The 23,861-nt window shown below is 41.3% G+C and overlaps 1 protein-coding gene across 5 annotated transcripts in view; it reads left to right on the top strand.

Moving 5' to 3' along the window:
- kctd15b (potassium channel tetramerization domain containing 15b) overlaps positions 1-23,673 on the top strand; it is a 40,741-nt gene extending 17,068 nt beyond the window's left edge. For all 5 annotated transcript variants that reach the window (XM_086026852.1, XM_086026849.1, XM_086026850.1 and 2 more), the window contains 3 exons: positions 2,287-2,431; positions 9,908-10,213; positions 21,293-23,673. In XM_086026852.1, the coding sequence (XP_085882978.1) occupies positions 2,287-2,431; positions 9,908-10,213; positions 21,293-21,451 (610 nt within the window). In that variant the 3' untranslated portion in view covers positions 21,452-23,673. The remainder of the gene's footprint in view (positions 1-2,286; positions 2,432-9,907; positions 10,214-21,292) is intronic.
- The last annotated feature ends 188 nt before the right edge of the window (positions 23,674-23,861 follow it).

Below are 23,861 nucleotides of genomic sequence, written 5' to 3'. Positions count from 1 at the left end.
ATTTGTTGGGGTCAGCTGACACTTGATACAAACCCTTTTTCAAAAGTTGTCGTTTAAATCAAAAAGAGTTTACGAGTGATGTCCCCGCTCCGTGTAATAGAATTGGATGTTTTCACGCTGGCATGAGGGTCAACTTATTGCACAATTATCTTTTGTCACCCAACGCAGGAGGCGAAGCCGCGATGAAAGAGCTGATTGTGTAAAATAAAAAGATGAATACAACAAAGCCTCGCTAACAGTTGTTTTGCACCTCAAATGATGGAAACTGCCAATTGTCTTGCCAGTGCGCACAACCATTCCCTTTATTGTGCTAAAATAAAGCACATTTAGTGTGGCAATAACAAGATGAAGCATTAAGAAAAACAGCAGCCCCAAGCCCAACATGAGAAGTAGTTTTAATTATTGAGGGAAAGAGCATGTTAAATATTCGCAAAAATGAAATGGAGTGGCACTCGGTACACATTCATACCGTATGCCTGAATTGTGCCGTTGAGATTAGTACGCAAAAATGCCATTACGTCAACATTGGAAAACAAAAATATCACATTAACATATTCATAAAAATGTAGGAGATAATTATCTGAAAAAAAAAACCACACATTTGCCGTTCTGCACAAACGGTAGTGCAATCTGTTAGGGCAAAATTTCTAAACAGGAAGTAATAGTTCCCACGGTGAAACTGTCACCACCCTAAAACCTTTATTTGGGTTCCTCGGTTTTCGACGGTCCCAACATAAAAAGTTTTTCTGGTTGCAAGTTTACGAGGAAGTTACCGTATTACTTACAGTTTGTTGTGTAATTGTTTTACAATTGCGGCCTACACATGTTTTTTCCGACAAATATACACTGCAACTACTTTGTTAGCATAGATTAGTGTTCGACTACAATTTCAGGTTAGGACCCCGCGCACAGTGGACCTGCTGCTGTGAATAGCAAAAATACGCAAATGATGCTTGCTCATTATAATTGCCATTAATTGTTTTATTTGAGCCAAAAAAAAGCATAAATAAGCCGGCGATTCCACACAAAAAAAAAAAAACGAGTGGAAATGTTGAAATGTGAAAGAAACATAACTTGTTACAGGACAGCTTCCTAAAAACATGCTTAAATCTTCAAAGAATTCAAAAACAGAGTGACAACATCGTAAATGGAATAGGTGTCAAACGAAGGTAACTGCTTTTAATATGGAAAAACTATTAAACGCTCTGCCTTCATTGTAATTTAGAACAACAAAAGCATAATGTGGAAGTGATTCGCATCGCAGGCCGCCAACATTGTTACCCGTCATAAAAGTTTAAAAAGAAGTTACCCACTTTTAATAGTAAAGAACAATACGGCATTCTTAACTTTAATGATGGCTAATAAAGGTGTAAATAAATAAAATACATAATCACTGGCATTCCTATCATACAACCGATTATTTCACAGTTTTTGATGCACTGTATATTGTGTAAATTGCTGCTACATCTTTGTTTCCTGAATGAAAAATAACAATTGTGCCAGTATATTTACAGCAGGCTTTAATACGCTCTCTCCCAATCAAATAAACAAAAAAAAAACATTATCAAAGCAGTTACTCAATGTTAACAGTATAATGTAAAAACAAGACAGTCTTAACTTTTGTGATTACTGACAAAGGTTCAATGGGAAAGTGATCCCCTGTGTGGACATTCTTAACAGTGATACAAGTATAAGTTTTGAGTGTTCACTGAAACTAACGTGTTTTTAGGGTATGGAAGGAAGCTGGAGAAAACCCCGGCAAGATTTAAATGCCGAATCTTTGGAGATAACCATTGGCACTCTGCTGCCACTGTAAACCATAAAATCAACAAAACAGTGTGTCTTGAATTGAATAGCATGTGATGAGTTTTATAGATTTCAAGGTGGTATTAAATGTACCCAAAAAAATAGGACGTGTACTATACAGAATACATTGTACATCAGTATGCGGCTCTTGTCCATTTCCCGCTTCTGTTTCCTTTTGCAGCTGTGTAACAGGTGGAATAAACGTGACGAAATACTGCATTCACGCCATTAATTTTTGTAAGTACATGCGGCGAGTGTGCAATCTGTCCACAGTGGGACACTTCAAACGAGTCTGCGGCGGACGAACGCTGCCTTCAGCTCCTTCTTTCAAACGGCCAGGCGAAAAAAAGCATTTCGGGCTAGCAGCTAATAAAATTGAAAAATAAATGGAGGGTAATTGTTTCATGCATTTGACTGGAGTTAGGCTCATTTCATTAAGTGTGTGTTTTTTGTGTGTGCGCCCTTCGTGTCAATTTGCAGAATTAGCCGCCTGTTCAACGGCACAGAGCCCATCGTGCTGGACAGCTTGAAGCAGCACTACTTCATAGATCGCGACGGCGAGATATTCCGCTACATCCTCAGCTTCCTCAGGACCAGCAAGTTGCTGCTTCCCGAAGACTTTAAGGTGCGTGTCGACACACCCAGAACATGAAAGGCTGTTTTGTATTCGATGCAAAAACTTTAAGTGTGACATTTCTATCCAAAAAATACCCCACATGTGGAGTGCATCCGGAAAGTTTTCACAGCCCTTCATTTTTATCCTACATTTTATGTTACAAAATGGAATAAAATTTTCCCCTCAATATATTATACTACACACCCCTAAATGACAATGTGATTTTTTTATATTTATTTTTCTCTACTAAAAATGTACATACTGTAGGATGGAACTGCCAGAAGGTTAGCAGCTAGCATGACAATACAACATATTAGCCTACTATGTGATTGATTTTAGATGGCGAACCATTCCTAAAAACGCATTTAAGGGGTGATTTATCTGCCATTTAATTAAAAAAATTATAGCCAACAAACAAATTTGGACTATAAACATGCTATTTACAACAGAAAAAAACACCATCTGTATTCAAAAAACAAAAACAAAAAGTGAATAGCCCAAATGTGTTTTTTTTTAATTTTTTTATCCCCCTCCCCCAAAAAACAAACACTGGTAGTAGTGTTTGAATAAAGACAAAATCACTTGGGGCTGACTTGATTCGCTGCCAATAGAAGCGGCTCCCCTCATTCCCTTAAAAACTGTCGCGCGAGAAGCGCACAACAACAGCTTGCCAAATAAGTTTAGAAGGAGCGACAAGTAGACCTCCATGGGCGGGTGTAAAGTTGACCAGGGAGAGCACCTACATGTGAAGTGGGCACTTAGCGATTGTCTTCCACCCCAATCGTACGTGTCCATTTTACTATAGGTTTCCGATTTTAACAGTGCCATTTGATTCTACATGTATAGCATATTAGCCACTAGCTTATCTGAATTTTTTTTTTTTTGCTACTCGTAACATAAGCCAGTTTTGTTAACTTGTTGTAAATGTATGCATTAAAAGTTAAGTTTGCTTTGTTGAAACTACTACAGAAAAGAGACATTTTATAAGACATTTTGCTATAATATACAATTTGTGCTGATTAGCGGTCAGCCCACATACTGTAGCTAGCCTAGATGACTGACATTAGCAGCTAAGATACATGAAGCCCGCTACCTGTTTTGCTAGTTTCATTAGCTTGTTGGAAATATATCCGATGAAAGTGAAGTTTCTCTATTGTATCTGACCCACAAATGTGAAAAGTAATTTTATGAAATCTGTCAAATGAAAAGAGACACTACTTATAGTGAGGCTAGCTCGATGACATTGTCTTACAAACATATTTTTGATCGCAGTTGGCGAGCAAGTTGTAAGACCGGATAGTTTTAAACACTAACTCAGTATAGTATTGATATAAACCATTGTCTGCTATTTGTTGCAGTGCTTGTAACAAGCTGCTAGCTTGTCAGTTTTTTCCGCTACTCGTCATCAATCAAAAGATTTGTTTTCCCCTAGTTTCATTTCCACGTTGCAAGTTTGATTTTTTTCTACATTGTGTCTGCCACACAAAAACACAAGGCATTTTACTAAAACATGAAAAGAAAATCCTTGCTACCTTTCAGTGTGCTTATATCACGAGGCGAACTGGATGACATTAGCTGCCAGGTGCCTTACAAAGACATTTTGGATTACACTGAGCCATTAAGATGTAACACTGGTTCGATTTGAATAATAGCACAGTTTATTATTGATTTTAGTCTTTGTTACGAGTTCTTCGCTCACTTCTCAGAGCTACTTTTTTCATGACTGGCTGTCAACAAAAATCATTTGTTTATTAATGAGGTTCTGCACTTAAAAAGCCAAAAAAAATAAAAAATAAATAAAGCTTAATCCACCGGTAAAACAAATCTGATTTAAATTAAATTGACGGCAACTTTAAACAGTTAGCCAAAATATGTATGAATCAACTTTGCCATTCAAGGCTCTGTGACAATGTTTATTTCATCCAAGGCTGCTTCCTGTTGAAGGATTATTGCGCGATACTGTTTATTCTCCTCATCACTGTAATCCACCTCAACTTAAATGACCTTTCCACACGGGCTCCTCGCTCATCATTCTCTCCAAGGGAACGTGGCGAGACCAAGCCACTCGGTGCCGTGGGCCAGTTCTTGGGGGGCCCCACAGAGAGTCTGAACCAGATCCAAGCCTCCAAGAACAGAACATGACATGAAAGCCCCACATATTTTGGCAAATGACGATCCGACTCAGTACCGATTCGTTTTCCGCCTTCTTTATTCATGCTTTGCCTCGCCGTCTGTGAAATCTTGACAGTCCAATCAGGCACGCGCGCTGGAGGAGAATGTGTCCGACTTCATTGTTTCGACTCATTACAATCCCCTCGCATAAGCCTGTGTTGATCTGCATACCTTTCAATTTGCGTGAAGCCCGAGCAAAGGGTGGAGGAAGAGGAGGAGGAGAAGAGGAAAAAAATGCAAATAGTGCGAGGCAGAATTGAGCATGTCCTTATCTGAACACAATCAGGCTTGCCGTCGCCCGAGGCCTGGGTCTGTTCTGCTGCTGGCAGCCGCAGCCTTGTGTGTTTTGTTAAATCAATGTGAAAGTCTGAGCAGAATAGCAAAAAGAAAGATTTCGGCCGACATCGCTGGAACAAAAAATATTCACTATTAATAACCACCCTCGTTATTCAACGCACAATTAATCACACAAGAGTAAGCAACGCTCAGTCGCACTGAAGGTGTGCTTATGAACCGTTAAGTTTGCGCTATGAATCAATGGTACTTAGTCAATTCCGAGGCACAATACCATTATTCGTACTTTTACTGTGTGAAAGTCTACAGCCGGGTACGTATACTTATTCTTCACATCTTAAGTGATTTTTTTTTTACAGCATGAGTCACCGCACATGTGACGGGGAAAAAAATCAGCAGCAGGCAAGGGGTTGAACCACTAAATATTTTTTCTATTGTCGCTTTTAAAGTAATGAAAGTGGAGTTGAAGTCGATTAATCGGTCCCCAACCTTTTTTGGTCATGTACCGGTTCCACGAAAAGACATATTTTGACGCACGGGTATAGTAAGAAATAATTAAAATCTAACTCATTATTACGCTGAATGTAGTTGCTGTCATTAGTGGGAGCCCTGCGTATGTTTGTCTGTCAACAAGTTGGTTGGTCTCATCTTGCGCCTCCCCCAAAAAAATCCATATCGGTCGGGCCCTCGTCGCGAGAGTTTAATCTGTGTCTCATCTGAAATCATTGTTGTACTCCCTTTCGGCTCCCGACAGTTTTTTGATCAGATCTGAGAGGACACGGCATACACCACAGGATAATCAGCCGGATGATCAGTGACTACGTTTACATGTAGTCGGGTTAAGGTCAAAATTCGGAAACATTCGGAATAACCCGTTTACATGAATGAGCGGACATGGTCAGTCCCGCATTTGAATAATCCTATTTAAAACGTCGATGCACACACATCTTCGTGCAAATAAACATTTCGGCTTGTTACTTTATACCGTCAGTAAAGCAAATTATATTCATGTCACTCACCACAGGAATAAAGCAACCTGCTTCCTCCTCTCTCCAAAAGTCTGCTAGTGAGCAGCGTCTCCGAGCTTCGACATGATTGTTTACCTCTGCCTGTGTATTCCCGGGGAGTTGCACGGCAGATTTACGCACTTATACACATGTATATGCGTGTCTGTATACACGCCGTGCCATTGTGAAACGAAATACATTATTGAGAAATCAGTGTATCAAGTTAGGCTGGCTATGGTGAGGATGCAGCATAAGTCGTACTTCCTGTACTACAAAGACCAAGATTCCTTGTAGTTGAGCATGCGCAGAGTGTCCCGTGCAATCGGGGTATCCCGATCGGCGTATACATGCGCACATTTTTAGGTTAGAAAACGAGTAACCCAGGCATGATGTTTGGAATTTTAAAAACCCAAATAGGCATATTCGGGTTATTGCGCGCATTTACATGGCTTTTAAAAACCCGAATACTGCCAATATTTGGGTTATTGACTCCATGTAAACGTACTTACTATCTTTGCGCCCGCCTCTTGTGCTGCTATTATGATTATTATTATTGCCTCTATGCAATTTAGACTTGTTCCGCAACCGCATTATCTGTGTGCTGTAGCTTAGCTAGCAACCAATGAAAGCATGTTCCAAAGCAATTTTTAAAAAGCATCTGTTCTTTAAGCATGACTTTTATGTCCTTTGTAACATCATACATACAGCATAGATTTACATTTCTGATGCTAAATACTTTTATTACCTGTGTGTGTCTGTGTTTTTATGCTACTTTGTGGAGAATGACAAACAGGTCAATTGCTGTCCCCGTGCAGAACTTTATCCAGACCCTCATCAAAATTAAACAGTGTTTTTTTTTTTTTTTTTTGGTGCCTGTCCTTTCACACGTCAAAATGACAACAACGATTCATGACGTTCAAATCCACTTGTGTGTCTCATAATTTGTCCGAAACACATGGCCACTCTATCTGTCCTCCTGCTAGAGACTATTTTTATCATCTTCCTCTTCTTCCCCCCTCTGAGATGTCGCCTTGCCGGCGGCCAGTCAGGTCGGCCATTATTCTGAAGCTCAAACAGGGCTGTCTGTCCGGACCCGGCTTATTTCGGGAATGAAGTTGTCTGGTAGAGCTGGCGGCGGCCGGGACGAAGCCGCTGCCGGGCGCCGTCTTTTTCTCCTCATCCTCACGTTGGCGCTACAGATGACTCTTGTTGTTTTGTGCTGGAATGGGGCTGACTAAAGTGCCTCGCAGACAGAACCCCCGTTAAAAACACATCCATCCACTGGCTTCGGAGCTCGGACAGATGAGGCACTTTGAAACAGAGAGCTGCCTAAAGGGAAAATGTCTTAGTGGAGGGTTGTTGTCAGTTGCAAGAAGACAACCAGTATTGAAACCATTTTGGGGGGTGGGGTGGTTGGTTGGGAATATCTGTGCCATTTACTGGCCTTATATGACGGCACTATGAAGGAGTTATAAGGGCCGCACTGAACAAAAAAATATGTATACTGTGAGTCAACGCAGTAGACTGAGACCAATTTGGGCACCCAGGCACCGTATTTCTCATACTATTTCTCAATGGTACGCCTAAAAGAGTTTTTTTTTTTTTAAGGTGCGACCAGCCTCGGGTGGGAGAGGAAGGTACTATTTGCTTAAGTGCAATTTTTGTGAACAGAGTCTGAGTCCGTTATACTTAAATCTGTTAATTTATCTAAAATATTGTTATTGTTGTACATTTCAATCAGATGTAGAGCGGAAATGGCTGCGGCTGATTAGAGCCATTGACAATAGAGATAGACCGATATATTTTTTTCAGGGCCGATATTGAAACAGATTATTAGTAGACAAGGAGGCCTATAACCGAAATTTGGAACCGATATTCATTTTCAGGAAAAAGGAAAATATTTGTGTAAAGGTAGATAGGTATGGTATGTAAAGAAGTTGGGTAAAGAAGGGTCTGAAAATGGCTGGCACTGAATGAGTTGAGCATGTTTTTGGAAAAAAAAATCTGATTTGCATAATGTTGATTTTATTTTATTTTTTTCTTATAATTATTTTTATACATTTTTGTCTATACATCTTTGTCAGAAACTTTCTAACAAAGTTCAGGGAGCTCATCAGCATGTCTTAAAAAGTTAAACGAAAACTTAAACAATAGCCCCTAATAGTAAATAGAGTTGTCCAAACTTTCAAAAGGACACAAATGTTAAAATTTCACTTATCTTTGTTTTGATTTCAAACAAAAACAAATGGTGCAGAGTGTTCCCAAGGTTGGTATAACAATAACTGAAAATTAAAATTAATAGTTCCTTGAAGTTAACATTAAAATTGAATTATCGGCCATCTGATTTTTATAAAAGGCAGATGCTGATAAATATCAGGGGAACAGGTCACAATCTTATGAGAGTTAATTTTTTTTCCCCAAAAAACATCAGAACCTTTGGGAAATAAACGACTTTCTTCTTAAAACTTTTTTGGGGTAGAAAAAGTGTATTACATTATTATTTTGTTGTTGAAAATGTTGGCTTTTGGTGGGGGTTGTAAAATTACAAGAAAATTCTATATACATTGTTGAAATGTCGAACAAACTAGCTTGCTAGCAGCTACGCAACATGAACGTCGGTTCATAGTTGACTTTAAAAAGAGTGAATGAAGCTGTCAGTCTTAGTCCATGCTAATCCGAGCACATATGTATTAATTGCTAATTGTTCAGCAGCAGGATTTAGGTTTAACCTAATTAAAATCTGCTCGTAATAGGATCTTAACCTCATTAACATACATTGAGCATACATTTAAAACGCCCCCGCCCGTCTGATGATTGCCCTCACGTTCGCATGCGCACACATCGCCTCCTCCACACCTTCCATCTGCTTTGGACGCAAAAAAAAAAAAAAAATGTACGCATCCCTTCTCTTCTCGCTGAATGATGGCGCCATCTGCTCTTGTGGGAAATTAGAGGCAAATGCGCCGGGGCAAAGCGCCCCCAGCGAGCGCTACCCGCCGGGGGAGTAGAGGAAGGCAATCTGCTGCAGAACTTGTCTGCATGCGTGATGCACCGTGATGGCCTTGATGGAGTTTGAAACATGCTAAAGGCTAAAAGGCTAACACGGTGATGCTAGGCATGAGAGCTGCCACCTGCTTATTGCTTCTTTGTTTGGACATTTTGGCTTGTATATTATTGTTTTACTTTTCTTGATGTTTCGGGTCAAATGGAAACAAAAAAACCACATGTTTGTTTTGTTTTTGTGGGACAACGATAATAGAGAGGTTTCCCCAAACAGATAAACATAGCCGTAGTGCCCAATATTTGCAAATTCTTTTTATTCGGTATTTTGTATCACATGATGGATATACATGCTAGCCTCAGACAAATAAAAATAGTGAGCAGTTTTTGCTAAAATATGTTTACTGTACCAAAAGTGTTTTACATGGTTGCCTCATATAAACTTTTTAGTCGTGCAGCTGTATTTGTAAATCTAGTTTTCTTTGTTTTAGATGCAAAGTAAGAAAATAAACATATGTTCTGGGGATGCCTGTTTTTAATTTGATAGTGGCAAGACATGTTTGGTTGCCTCGTACAGAAAAACGCAGCCCGAAAACAGCAATATTCGCAACATTTTTTTTTTTACTGCATGTTTCAGGTAAAAGGGAAACAAAACACGGACGTTCGATAATGGATGATGATGATAGAAGGTCGTCCTATACAGACAGATTTAAATTTTTCGGTAAAAGGGAACAAGTAAGTTTTCGTTTTTTGAGGTACCTGGTTTTTATTTTTGTTTTTGGGGCAAAATCTGTTTTTCTTTCATGCTTTAGATGCAGTTTGGAGATACTGTACATGTTTTTATTGGACAGTGACAATAGTGTTGGCAAACTACAACTGCACTAATATGCGGTTACCATATTATTCCTCTTTGACAGTGTCGGTCCAAACTGAGCGTTGCGTGCAGGTCTCATCGGGTTGCGCAAGTGTAGCTAATAAAGTGACCTGACGTCTTGTCGCCCCGCCTCTGCAGGACTTCCAGCTGCTTTACGAGGAGGCGCGCTACTACCAGCTGACGCCCATGATCAAGGAGTTGGAGCGCTGGAAGCAGGAGCGCGAGCAGCGGCGCATGGCGCAGCCCTGCGACTGCCTAGTGGTGCGCGTCGCGCCCGACCTGGGCGAGCGAATCGCCCTGAGCGGCGAGAAAGTCCTCATCGAGGAGATCTTCCCTGAGACGGGAGACGTTATGTGCAACTCGGTCAACGCCGGGTGGAACCAGGACCCCACCCACGTCATCCGCTTCCCCCTCAATGGCTACTGCAGGCTCAACTCTGTGCAGGTGACACAAGTTTCCCTCAGTCACACACACACACTCACACACATGCACACGCACACGTATATGTTTGTGTGTGTGTATATATATAAGATGACAAATAAATGGTACAATTTTTTTTTTTTAGGAAAAAATAAATAAAAGCGAACCATTCGGGTGACATTCTAAGAAATTACACCAGAATAAAAAATACACTAACAATAAAGATCTCTTAATTTTGTAAATTATTAAGACACTGAAATCTTTAAAACTCAGCGGCATCAACCTCGCAAGTATTCAAGTTAAAGCCAAGTTGTCATTACAGTACATATACACTTTTTGTGATGAAAAAAAAATACATACAATAACAGTTACAATTATCGCTAACTGTATTAAAACTCTTTTTATAATGAAATACAGTAACTTGAAAGTCTTTATGAAATTATTTACACTTTTTAGGCATTGAAATCTTTGAATGTTCAACAGCATATTGTAAGGAATTGGGTTATCTGTGTTGCGGTCGGATTTGTGTGTTGCTGAGTTGCGATGTTTCCGAGGTTCATGAATGCATCGTACGGCTAGCGAGAGAAGCGGCGGAGAACGAAGAACAGAGCCGTTGTACTTTGTTTTTGGCTAAAAATACTGTTTGCTTCGTCGTCTAAGGAACATTCAAAGTCGGATATTCGTTATTATGCTAGACGTGCTCGCTACGGCATAGCCACCAATCTCATGTAGCAATGTCGGCACACAACTTTGGGACTTATACACGTATCTTTCCCCATCGGCGATTTTAACAGGAAAACTAGAATGTTCCCAAACAGGAGACCGCAGTGTACGGGGAACCTTCGAGCTCTGGCTTGTTTGCATATGGCATTATAACGCCATTTATCCATGCATTTATGATTTATCACGGCTTCTGGCGTCCTGGCTCCTTTTTAATGCCGCCGCCCTCCTCTCCCGCGTGCAACAGTCAATAGCGCCCGTGCGCTAATAAGCGGACCGAACCGAACGCAAGTGGACCGAACCGAACATGCCATACCGAAACGTATTAATACACCCACGTCTACACCTCTCCCGTACAGTATTATTCTTTCCAATCACCGTACCAGTTGAAATCTTCACCTGATCTTTCACTTCTGACTGAATGGCTGGATTATTCTCACGTTTAAGGATGATCGTTGTACTTAAAGCCCACCTATTGATTACATGTTAATCAATAGATGTCAGTCTCAGTGCTGTCATTGGTCAATATTTATAGACAGTGGGTGATCATTTGACCACAGTGTTCCGCTCCTTGTTCCGATAAAACTGCTGTTATGCAACGGCCATACTAAAATAAGGTGCAAATAAGACAGAATGAGCATTCATTGTATTTTCACTCGTGAAGGCAGCACTTCACCACCAAGCCAACTGCTCAGCTAGTGTTAGCGGATCTGTTCATGTGACACATGCAGCAGACACATCGCCAAGAACATCATCAACTATGCTTCCGGATGTTGCCATTTGCGATACAGCCATCGTGAGGGTTAAATTCCAGATCACCCCTGCAATCAAGTGAAATATAGAATTACCCTACTTCAGAACTCTATACAGTGTTCCGTCGCTACTTGGCAGTTGGGTTGTTGCGTCTTCAGTCCATCACCGTGTTTTCATTTGTGACCATAACTTCACCTATTGCCTCGCTATTTCGCTGATCTCCCTGCTACCATTCTTCCTTCTAAGTCGGACCAGTCCAAAAATGTTTGCAAACAAAACCCAAAGAATACAACACAGTCCCGTTCAAGAAATCCATTTCCATGTACTCACGACAGCACATTTTGGGGGGCGGGTGGGGGGTGTGGGGGGGGTTCGTTTTCCAGTGGTGTTGCCCGCAGAGCAAAATATCAGCCTCACACCACGGGCTCCATGCAACACACTCCATTGCTCACACGTACACACGCACACACAAGGCTCCTTTCGCCGCCCGCGGCACCCAAAGAGAGCCTCTCCCAGGCAACACTCTGACACCTCCACCTCCCTCCCCACCTCCCTCGCTCCACCACCTCCAGGGAAGGAGAACGGAACGAGCGGGACAAAGCACGCGTGGACTGCGGCCATGTTTCCTGCGAAAAAACAGCGGAAAAAAAAAAAAAAAGAACGCGGCAAAGGGCTGGAGGAGGAAGGGGGAGGTTGCTTGGTTGGTTGGTGCAGGGGAGGAATGATATGCATAATTTACACTTTACTCCTTTTTAAGACAGAGCTCCTTTTTCAAAATAAAAAAAAAAAAAAAAAAAAGGCTCCAATATAACAACGCCCAAGGCCATTGAAATACACGTATTGCATTTTTTAATACCATACTTACAATTTCTCAAACAGCCTCAACCGGTTTATACTTCTTTTATAGATTTTTAAATGACTTGCAATATAATTAATTGGCGGCATCAACTAACACAACATTTCCCCACTCTGTTTACCAGCCAGCGTGATTACGGGACGGCGGCGCATCGCAATTTGTGCTTTGTTGAAGAGGCCAGCCGGGATAAAATTCCCGCTGAAAGCCACGAAGGCTGCGAGGCCCGTTTGATCAAAGAAGTTGCATTACATTGACGGCTCTCATTACCTGCGTCAGCTCTGGGTCTGCTCATTTGCGTTATTTTTTCTTTCACTTTATTGCCGTTGAATGTCCTCCTACAATCGAAATAGTGTGGCTGTACAACAGGAAGCAAGTAACTCCAAATTTTGTGAGTTAAAAAAAAAAAACAGACGGTTTATATTTTGATTTTTCATAAAAAAAATTTTTTTAATCCAATTATTCTTTTTTTTTTTTTAATTTAGTAGGGCTCTCAATACCTGCAACAATGAGATTAGATCAAATAGATTCGGGTTTTCTATTTAGTTTAGTTTGGAAGTTCATTGACAATTTTAGCTATTGTCCTCATTTTCAAAAATGTATCTCCAAATGTTGTAAGTTTTATTTTAATATCCCTCTCTATATGTATTAGGGTTGCACGATATTTGGAAAGAATATGCGATATGGATGTTGACTATCGAGATATTATTCTTATATATTTAACACGTACCTAACAAAATGACTTTCATTATCTAATGAAAGAAATAAAAATAATTTTTCATGCGGCAAAATAAGCAAGCTCAATGTGTTCTTAGCTAATTAATTGTAATTCCCCCTAGATAACGTCCAATTATTGGATGGCATTTAAGTTTGCGTCTAACTGGTCAAATATTCAGATAAAAGGATACAATTCCGGAAGGAAATGATTGCATGTCTTTGCGATATGCTTATTGCACGGGCCATTATCGCGATGTCGATATGTTTTCGATAATAGCTCGCGGGACCTTTCTTTCCGAGACGTCACGACAGCTAACTCGTGCAGACATACGCGCTCCTCCTTGGGCTGCGTATTTGATGTCTCAAGAACAAGCGAACAAAGAAGGATAAGCGCTACTTTTGCGTGCTTAAACCCGCTAACCCCAGAACATAAACTGACCGCCGACTAGCTGCATAACTTCGATACGGCCCAGGCAATGACGTAACGTCTCATCCGTTGCTACCTTGAATTATTTTATGAAGACAGTTTTGACGAATTCCATCATTATATTGAATTAATTTATAACATTTGAATTGAACGCACGCAGTTCCTCTGCCTTCCGGTGAGGCGTTCAGGTTCCGTTTTCTTCTGTCGGCAAATATGCGCGCAGTCGGCCTAAGTCATGACTTTGGCCCGGAGGAGCCACAGACACACATTGCGTTTCGGTGTAAGGGGAGATCTTTCCAAACCGTTCCCACGGGCTACGAGAAGGTTAGCAAAGTAATCCCGGTCTTAGCCGCCAGACAATATGCTTGTCATCTGATTACAGTGCGGGACCCCCACCCAGGGGAAGGCACGAAACCACACCCTGCCCACAGAGGATAGCTTACTGTGGTGGTGGGGGGGGGGGGGGGGGGGGGCGGGGGGGGACGTTGCCGTCTGGAACAAAGTGTTTCGGGTGTCTTGACGGCAAAGATGACAATTCGGGAGCTCGGAACATCTGGCTAACTCGCGTGTTCCTTTCAATCATTTAAAAGCAGGACAAACAAGGTTTTCCAACAGTGGATTTGGTGCCAGGACGCATTGTTACAACAAAAAAGAATCTACCAAACACAAATTTTCATACTTTTTGTTATGTTTATTATGATATCATCCACGGAACAATTCTTTTTTTTTTTCCCTGCCATAATATTACAAAATTCCTTTTTTTGTTTGTAATCTCATAAAATCGCACTAGTTTTCCTGTCATGATGTTATGCTTGTAAAATTATGCTTTTCTTCCCCCTTATGAGATGATTACTTTATACTTTTAAAAGTATAATCTTGTCATTTTTTTTCTCTGAATATTCTGCATTTATTTTTGTAGAATTTTAACCACAAAATTCATGATGAAAAGAATAAATCAAAATTTATAAATCAGTATACTATGACAAGGTCTAAAACAATTGTATTTAATAGAATAAAGTCATCATCTTACAAAGAAATAAAGTGTTATGGACAGGGGGAAAAAATGACATCGTAATATTTCGAAAATGTTCGGTAATTTTAGGATAATAGAGTCAACATTTTATGAGGAAAATAAAATTGGTTTTACAACAATTAAGTCCTAATCTTGTGAGGAAAAATTGAAGTGTTATGTTTATGAGATTTGTTTCTTATCAGAATATTATGACTTTATACTGGTAAAATGTTTTTCCTTACTTCATTATGCTTAATTCTCATAAAATTACACTTTATTGTTGTAAGATGCTCTGTTATGAGGCTATTCTCCCAAAGTGACATCTTCCCCTTAATAGTGTGACATTATTTTCTCCCAATATTGACTCTATTCTCTTGAACATTTTTTATCCTCCTCATATTGAATCCCTAAAAAAAAAAAATCATGCTTTCGTTCCACCTGGAGTCTCATTGACACTTTTTTTTTTCTCATATTACTTTAGTTTTGTAAAAATGACACTTTTTTACTTTATTTTCATCAAAAAGACAAGCTGCTTCTCCCAATATTGACATTATTTTTTTTCTTTTATGACATTCTTAAAAAGTTGTAATTTTCCCCCTAATATTATGGACCCTATCGTTGTAAAACATATTGTTCTCCTGATACCATGACATTCTATCTAAGCGGCATTTTTTTCGGCGAGTGACTATTCTCATAAAAGAACACGATAACAAAAAAAGTGTTGTCGTCAACGCGTGTAGTCTCCTTGTTGAGGTAAAGAGCCTTGCCTTGTGATGATTGCCCGTGAAGTCATGAGCGGAATTTCTAGAGAATAATTCAAACCACCTGCACTCTGATGACTTTCCAGTGTGGGAGTAAAAAAAACAGAACAGCAAAGGCGCTTAACGGAGGAAAAACATTCAGCCAGACTTACAAACACACACACGCGCGCGCACACACGCGCACAAACTGGCCCATACATCACAGTGATGAAGCGCTCACATCAGGGCACAGCCAATCCGTCCTTCATCAATGTGACAGTGGCGGCGAAGGGGCCCTTGTCCTCTCCCCCGCCGCCGCCGCGGCCAACGCAACCCGCCGCAACACCCTTTGACATGTCACACTACGCACGCTACAAGTCCATCAATCTGAAAGAGCGCTCGCACAAATCCGCACACGCACACACACACACGCGCGCCCGCACAAATAGCAAGTCGTGCTCCTTGAGACGATACATGTTGCCACACTGTAAGATAGATAAACCATCCGTCAAACATCAAACATGCGGCTGTGATGCAAGCCGCACGTGTCATTTTATAATCGGGTCTTAAGAAAAAAATCAACCCAAAAGTATTTTTTTCAAGAATATGTTCTATGCAAGTCCACTAGTTGAAACGCGGCATTCTGATAAATACTGCGTTTGTGCAAATGAGTTAAGCAGCAAAATCCAGCCGTGTTTAGCCGTCTCGGGGGCGGCCATTTTGTCACTTCTGTCGACTGAAGAATGACATCGCAACTGCTCAGGGCTCAGGTAACGTCCAATCACGGCTGACCTGGTTTCTGAAGCTGAGCCGTGATTGGTCATTCCCTGAGCCCTGAGTAGTTGTGATGTCATCTTCAGTGGACAGAAGTGACAAAATGGCCGCCCCCAGAGATGGCTAAAAACGGGTGAATTTTGCTGCGTAACTCATGTTTCATATTAATCATATTGACTTGTTTCAACTAGTGGGCTTGCAGAAAAGACATTCTTGAAAAAAATATGTTTGGGTTGACTTCCTGTTTAAGGTGACAAGTGAAAGTGCAAAAAGTGATATGTAAACTTCCAACAAGCCCAATTAGAGCACTGAGAACACAACGTATGGTTTTAATACATTGTGCTGGTCGTATCCGACTTGTGAAAAAAAGCACATATTAAAGATACATTTAAAAAATAATGAACTGCAACAAACATGATACTGTAGGCTGGGATGATTTATTTTTGGCTGTGTGGATGATTGGTCTTTTTCAGCGTCTCCTACAAGAAAAATAAACAATTTGGGAACAAATCATGACGTCATAATCAAACAAAGCAATTGCACCAGGAACTTAAAACGTATTCATCTTTTTATTCATTGTTTGGAAAAAAAATCTTGCGCAAAACCTGTAACCTTGATTGCGAAACGACATTTATTTGTTGATGTACTGCTTTATCAAATCAGATGTGATGCAACTTTCAACTTTCCGATAATAACGCTACAACATATTGCGTGTAAAATGGAGACAGCTACGCGGAGCTAACCATTAGCTTTAGCGCTTATTTGTTGGTGCAAACCGACCACACTCAATATTTACCCACCTGTTTCATTTCTTCGTATCGTTTTGGGTGTCTGACTTATCGTTCGTTTGGCCGCATTTATCATGCTACTTGACTTGGTGGCTGCTGCCGTGTAGCAACGCTTGCAGACCGGCTACTCGCAGTTTGTGGGCTTGCCTGACTCCTCCTCGTACCAAAAGTACTTCCGGACAGCGCTTTCGCATTTTGGTTGTTCAACTAAAAGGAACCTCCGCAACCCTGCTGTTGCCATTTCAGTTCGACAAGTTTTGCTTGTTGACATGGCGGCAGGCGTGTGGTGAAGGCATTGAAGGATGCAGCTTCTCCTCCTTTCGTCTATTTTCGCCTTGCGTGGACAAGCTCCTGTCAAACCTTGCGAAAGTATTTTTGTCCGGCGGCGGGGTGGCGCTTGGGTTGGAGGTGCATCGCCGTCTCGGTCAGCCGACCTAAATGACTCGAAGTCTACAGCCACTCACAAACATGCGTCATATGAGACTGTATTAACACTTCAAGTGATTCATTCGTCACACGTTAAAGAGTATTAATTCCCATGGAGCAATGTGTCAATCAACTCTCAGCCCAGGCGTGTGTGTGTGTGTGTGTGTGTGTGTGTGTACTCTGGTGGCCATCAATATTACATCACACTCTGCTTTCCAGTCTTTGATTGCTACGTTGGAAATATTCATATACGATGCTGAGAGGTTGGAGGGGCAAGGCTTGCTGCGCGCGCGCACTCCTCGTTCCCACGGCGACCCTTTGGTTGAGTGACAGCTCGGCGAGGCGGCTTCGGGGCGGGCGGATGGGAAGGGGAGCTTGATGATGTTTCACGTTTAGGGATCACTGAGGACGAAAAGCTGGCGAGACGTTTGGGAACATTTCCTACTTTTTAAAATTTGACAAACTTTTATGCTTGGTGCTAAGTTATTATAGTGAACAAAGACTGACAAAATAACGAAAACTAGAATTGCAAAAAACATTTTCGTGAATGAAAGAAAACAGAAATGCTTGAACAAAACAAAAGCTAACTGAAACTATATCTTCTGTTTATAAAACTAACTACAACTATAATTGTAGTTATATGAGCTTTGTTTTCATCTTTGTCAATTCATATCATACATGAGCTTTCAGGCGTCATTTTAAATGAATTGATCTTGCTTGGTATTGCTCTGCGTCCATACAGAAGGCAGGTCAGGTTACTTTATAGCAAAATAGCTTGTGAACTTTTTTTTTTTTTTTTTTTTTTTGACAAATATGCCATATATTCCAAAAAATTACAACTAATGCTGAAGCTAATAATAATAAACTCAAAGGAAGCATTTCTGAAAAAAAAAACTAGTGCTGTCAAGTGATGAACATTTTTTTAACTAATTAATCGCAACATTTTAATCGATTAATCACATTTTTTAACTACATTTTTTACGAAGCTCGGAACTGATATTTACTTGAGTAAAATGTTAGAATTAATTAACTTCTGAAAGTAAAACTACGTAAAAGTCCGTCTTTGCGACTCTCCTCCAAGTTGGGCTGCGCAGCTGCAACAGGAAGTCAATAAAACGGAGTTAATTAACTGAGTTAAATATTTTTAGCGCGTTATCAAATTGAAATTAATCTCCATAGTTAACGCTTGAACTTTGACAGCCCTCACAAAAACTAACAAACCTGCTCCAAAAACTCAATCAAACCGCATTTTAAAAACAAAAATCACAACGTAATTCAAATTCCATCCCGTATCCTTGCGCCGACCTGCAAGCCCGGAAACGCAGGACGAAATGCGATCAGTTGGAAGAGGATAACATACAGTACGAGAGCTCTTGGAGCCGATCGGTGATGGATGTTCAAACGTCGTCTCGTTAATCCTCCCGTGGCACGGACGCGCCCGCGTTTGAAAAAGCTTGAATATCCTCAAGTGTTGAGAAATAGAACAACATCCTAAAGTCTCGCCGCGGATTTGCCGTCAAACTCTTCTTCCCGCGCTATCTTTATTGATCGGGCCCAAAGACGGGCGAGAGTCCCGCGTGTGCGAAAAGGGCGACGCGCAGAGGGAGAAGGAATGCAATGTGATGCAACCATTAAAGAAGCCAATGTAATATCATTTCCATAATCGTTTGCCTGTCATGGATTTCAAAAATGAATTCAAAAAAAAAAAGGGAGGGGTGATGCTTGGGCAGGTCTCTTAATTAGCCGTCCTCACCATCAGTTGTCTGCCGTCCCGTCTGTTTCACAAAATGTGTCGCCAATGCCGGGGGCGGGGCGCCATTAGGAAACACTCCCGTGCTTGAAATACTGCGTGCTAGTGTACAGATTGTCAACAACTTTTGTCGTGGCACATGAGTGTGCAGATAGTGTGCCATTAACTAGAAAATTCCGGATATGCGCAGAGGTGGCCATTTGACAACATTTTGCCGGTCCGTCATTCGCCGTCCGTCATTTTTCGTGACAAAACTGAATTGTAATCGTCAGTCCGTCAGAGGTGCGGTGGTCCGTCAGTCGGTGCCCCCCGCCCAAAAAAAAAAAAAAAAAAAAACGTCGGAAAAAAACGACCGCCCGACTGACGATTACACTTCCGTTAGTCCGTCATTTTAAAAGGTATCCCGTCATTCGTCAATTGTCAGCAAAACGATCGTCCGTCAGTCTGACAACAATGCCCACCGCTGGATATGCGCGTATCAATTATCTTTCAATGGCCGTCAATTGTACGAGACTCATTCAATAAATAAGGATGAAGACTTCGAATACAGATGGAAGCTTACTTTTTTTTTTTTTTGTTTCCCCAGCACTGTCGCACACTTTTCCCATCTGTGCACAAGCTGCCGTATTCCCTCAGCGTAAAGAAAAAATCTTTGGACTGATCTCTTAGCCAGTTGCTCACAACACTTTTGACTTCATCGTCACTTTCAAACCTCCTTTAAACAATTCAGCCCACTTGTAGATATTTTTTCGTGTGAAACATGCGGCACCATTCACAGGTGACATTCTCCTATGAATTTCAACTGGTTTGCACCCTTGAGCAACCAGAAACTTGATGAACCTGACCGCTGTTCAATCTTCTTGGTCGGCCATCTTTGTTCATCGCCAAAACGTTTTTGTTTTTTTTTTGTTTGTTTTTTTTTCATCTGCAAAAGAAATTAAATCCATGTGAAAAAGAAGTAAAACAGGAAAAGAAGTCCTTATACCTTATTTATTGAATGACCCCCGTATATACGCGGATTTTTGCTATTCACGGGCTCTGTCCCTGTCACATGCAAATATTACGGAAAAAAAAAAACTAAAACGCGATTGCTGAAAAACAGAGTTGCAAAAAAAAGTGAAGCACAATGTAATGGCTGCTGACTCCGACTTAAGGCCACACTCACTTGCAATGAGGGGTCGCTGTCTCTTTTGTTGCTCTGACAACCCAAGGTCCCAAAATGGGACGCCTGATAAATACATTTCAGAAAGTCTGTCAGGTGTTTTTCCCAAGATGGCCGACAACCCATCCATCATCAGTCCAGAACGTGAGCCGCGTGTCATCAAGGCGCCCGCCTCACTCCCCGCTCACGCGCGGTCACGGTCTGAGACCGGGGGGGGGAGGGGGGGGGGGGGTTAGGGGCTGCTGCACTATTCATGACACCGGCCGGCGCCCGATTGGCCGGGCGCAGCGAGGCCACGAGCTCAAAGGGTTGCGCAGAGTGCGAGGCGAGGTGCGTTCGGCGGGCGAGCGTGGCGAGGTGATTACTGGCGCTCCTAATTTCAGTAATGAGGAGGCCGGGGTTGGTGGGGGGGGGGGGGGGGGGCATTCCGTGTCGGGAATAAGGATGCTAGTTTGAGCCTACATGAAACGCTGACAGACGGCACGCAGTCGAGAGATCCTGTACGGTTGGGAGCCAGGAAACTAATGGACCACGTTTTCCTTAATACTTATCTACTTTTTTTTTAATTTCTATTTTTTTAAAGCAACAGTATATAATAATTATACATTGGAATAAGCGCTTCGGAGTCATACTGATGTTATACAGACTTGTAAGTGTTTTAACGGTGGACCAGCCATACTTTTGTGAAACCTCACAAATTTAAGCAAAATGACTTTTTTATTTATTTATTTTTTTTAACATGTTTTTAAGGCAACACAATGTCATAACTGCACCACGTTGACGTTACACTTTTTTTTTTTTAGCCGCGTCTCTGTCTGGTCTTTAGCAATTGACAACACCAGTGGACCAGCCGGGACGCATCTGGCCGCAATTTCTGAGATGCAAAAATCTTTGCGTCTCTTCCATCCATTTTGCGCACGTGTGCCGATCGGCGCTAATGGCTGTTTATTAACGTCTGGTCCGGTGCGCGTGTGCGTTCAGGTCCTGGAGCGTCTCTTCCAGAAGGGCTTCAGCGTGGCGGCGTCCTGCGGCGGCGGCGTGGACTCGTCGCAGTTCAGCGAGTACGTCTTGTGCCGCGAGGACCGGCGGAGTCTCTCCATCAACACGCCCATCAGGATAAAGCAGGAACCTCTGGACTAGAGCGCCGGGGACGGGTCCGCCCGGCCAGAGCAAAACAACCCCACCCCTTCCCCCACAGCAGACCCCCGATCAAAAACACCCTCGCCCTAATACGTACTAGCAGAGGCTCGTCCAACCCTCTGAGGGGAATGTAGACGCAAACAAAATTTAAAAAAAAAAAAAAAAAAGGTTTGGAATTCCGGGCCAAAGAGCAAACAAAACACGCGAGCAGCTGACTTGAAACTTTCGGACCACCGGGAGCGCCGCCACACATCACTTGGGAAGTGTGTTTTTTTTTTTTTTGTTTTGTGTTTTTTTTACTCATAAGAGGAGAGGACACCATCCCGGCACACGTTTCAGTGTTAAGTGTCTTCTTCCCCTATCCCCAAAATGAAGGACGGACAGAATTGTGTTGGTTCTCCCGCCGGGCTTGTTGGGAGGGAGCATTTTTTGGCAGGAAGCAACTGCCAATGCATTCCGGATAGGGTCGCTTTTTCATTGCTTTGTTTTGTTCCCCCCCCCCAAACAAAATGTCAGTTTATGTTCTCGCTAAACATATCGCCAGAGGACTTGGAGTCGCAGTTTTAATGAATGTTTAAAAAAAAAAAAAAAATTTAAAATAAAAAACAGGCGCCCATGGTTTACCAGTATGTCTCGTCAAGCAGGAGGTGTACTCTAAATGTTTGGAAACTTTATTTTTTTTGCACTTATAAAACTTCTCCCATGTTGTCATCCTGCCATGTCCACATATACACAGGCATTGTATTGATTTCTGTTGTTGATGTATTATACCGCAACTATTTTCATTTTTCCCACTCCAAAATACAAGCCGTTGCTAATCAATAAAAAAAGAAGTATTTCCACATTTTTTTTCTGATCAAATCAATCAAGTTAAAAGGGAAATACACCACAGGTGGTGAATGGTTGTTTTTTTTCACCAAACAAAAATATGCAAAATGTTGTCATAAAATGAAAAACATTTTTTTTTTTCAGCAACAGGTTTCAGCCAATCAGAAGGCTGAAAGAACCCCCCCCCCCAAAAAAAAAACCTGGAGAAAAAGGGGAATCATGTGTTGTGAAAAACTATATTATAAATCAACTTAAAATATGTTAATTAATACGAAATGAATTGCATTAAAAAAATAAAGATACCAGTGTAAGTGTGGACATGGCCTTTTTCAAGTATATGTTAAACTACAGTGTAGGTACCAAAGCTGACAGGGTGCATATTTTATTGATTGTACAAAGATGTTTTTTTTTTTTTTGTTTAGTTTTTTTAACAGTGTGTTTAAAAAGAAATAAGAAAATAAATTCTAAATGGGTGCGTGCAGTGCTGCTCCAATGCTCCTTTGTCCCCCTGGGGGGTCCCTCACTGCTTAAGTGACTGACAGTCCACAAAAGAGCCACCAACTTTCCATCTTGTCGGATTAGTGGAGGAGCGCCTTTTTTTTTTTTTTTTTTTTTTTTTCTTTCCAGGGCGGTTGCGCTTCCCACAAAGAAGTGGTCGTAGGCGGGCCATGTTTTCTCTCCATCAAAGTGCGGGGCCTGTGCGTCATGTTCCACATACTCTTTGTTGCTTTTCACACACACTGATGGGAAAGATTGGATGTTTGTGGCTGCTGCTTTTTTTTTTCTTTTTTTTTTTATAAACTGTCCCTCCCCCGGATCGGGAAAAAACGGTTGTCACCCGCACTCCCAATAAAGCAGTACCGGCTCTTCTCCAGGGGGGGCGCTCTTACGGTCGAACCACACTTTTCACCGGGACTTTGGAGCTCATCGTTGTTGGGCTCTTGCGCCAGTGGAAATGAAGACTCCAAGAAGATTCCTCTGGGAATGACTTTTTCCAGGGTTGAATTTTAACCCGCTAAAGACGCTTTTTTTTCCCCCCTCACCGCGGGGTGTTATTTATTTGGTTTGGCAGCAATAAACGCACCCCCTTGGAATACTTGGAACCATATGAAGTCATGGGCCAGTGCTTGGCAGACCCAATTATTCGGACTCGTGTTTTTACCATTAAAAAAAAAAAAACAATGAAATTAAACCCAAGCATCGCATTGTGTACATACAGACTGAAGCGTTTTAAAGGGTGTAATAATAATAATAATAATAATGATAATGTATATTATTTAACGTGTTTATTAACAATTAGACTGTGGTATTAAAGGGCATGTGTTCATTTTGCAGTGTCTTCATTTGACTTTTCTGGCATATTTGCGATAATAAAAGGATGTACTGTATTGCCACGTCTGTCTTCTTCCTTTGCTCTTTCCGTATTTTGAATCATTTTAACCAAAAAAATGTTTCAATACAAATTTATGGTGGCTGTTACCATTTTTTACATTTTACCTGCAATGCAAAGAATTTTTTTTTTTTTCTCGATAAAAATATATGTTTTCTTTGCTAGGCTACAACAATAAAATGGATTTTGTTT

Source organism: Filicampus tigris, chromosome 3 (genome assembly GCF_054856515.1).
Source record: "Filicampus tigris isolate MCC_2025a chromosome 3, RoL_Ftig_1.0, whole genome shotgun sequence".
Classification (NCBI taxonomy): domain Eukaryota; kingdom Metazoa; phylum Chordata; class Actinopteri; order Syngnathiformes; family Syngnathidae; genus Filicampus; species Filicampus tigris.
The sequence above is the reverse complement of the archived record's forward strand: the minus strand, read 5'-3'. Positions and strand labels throughout refer to the sequence as shown.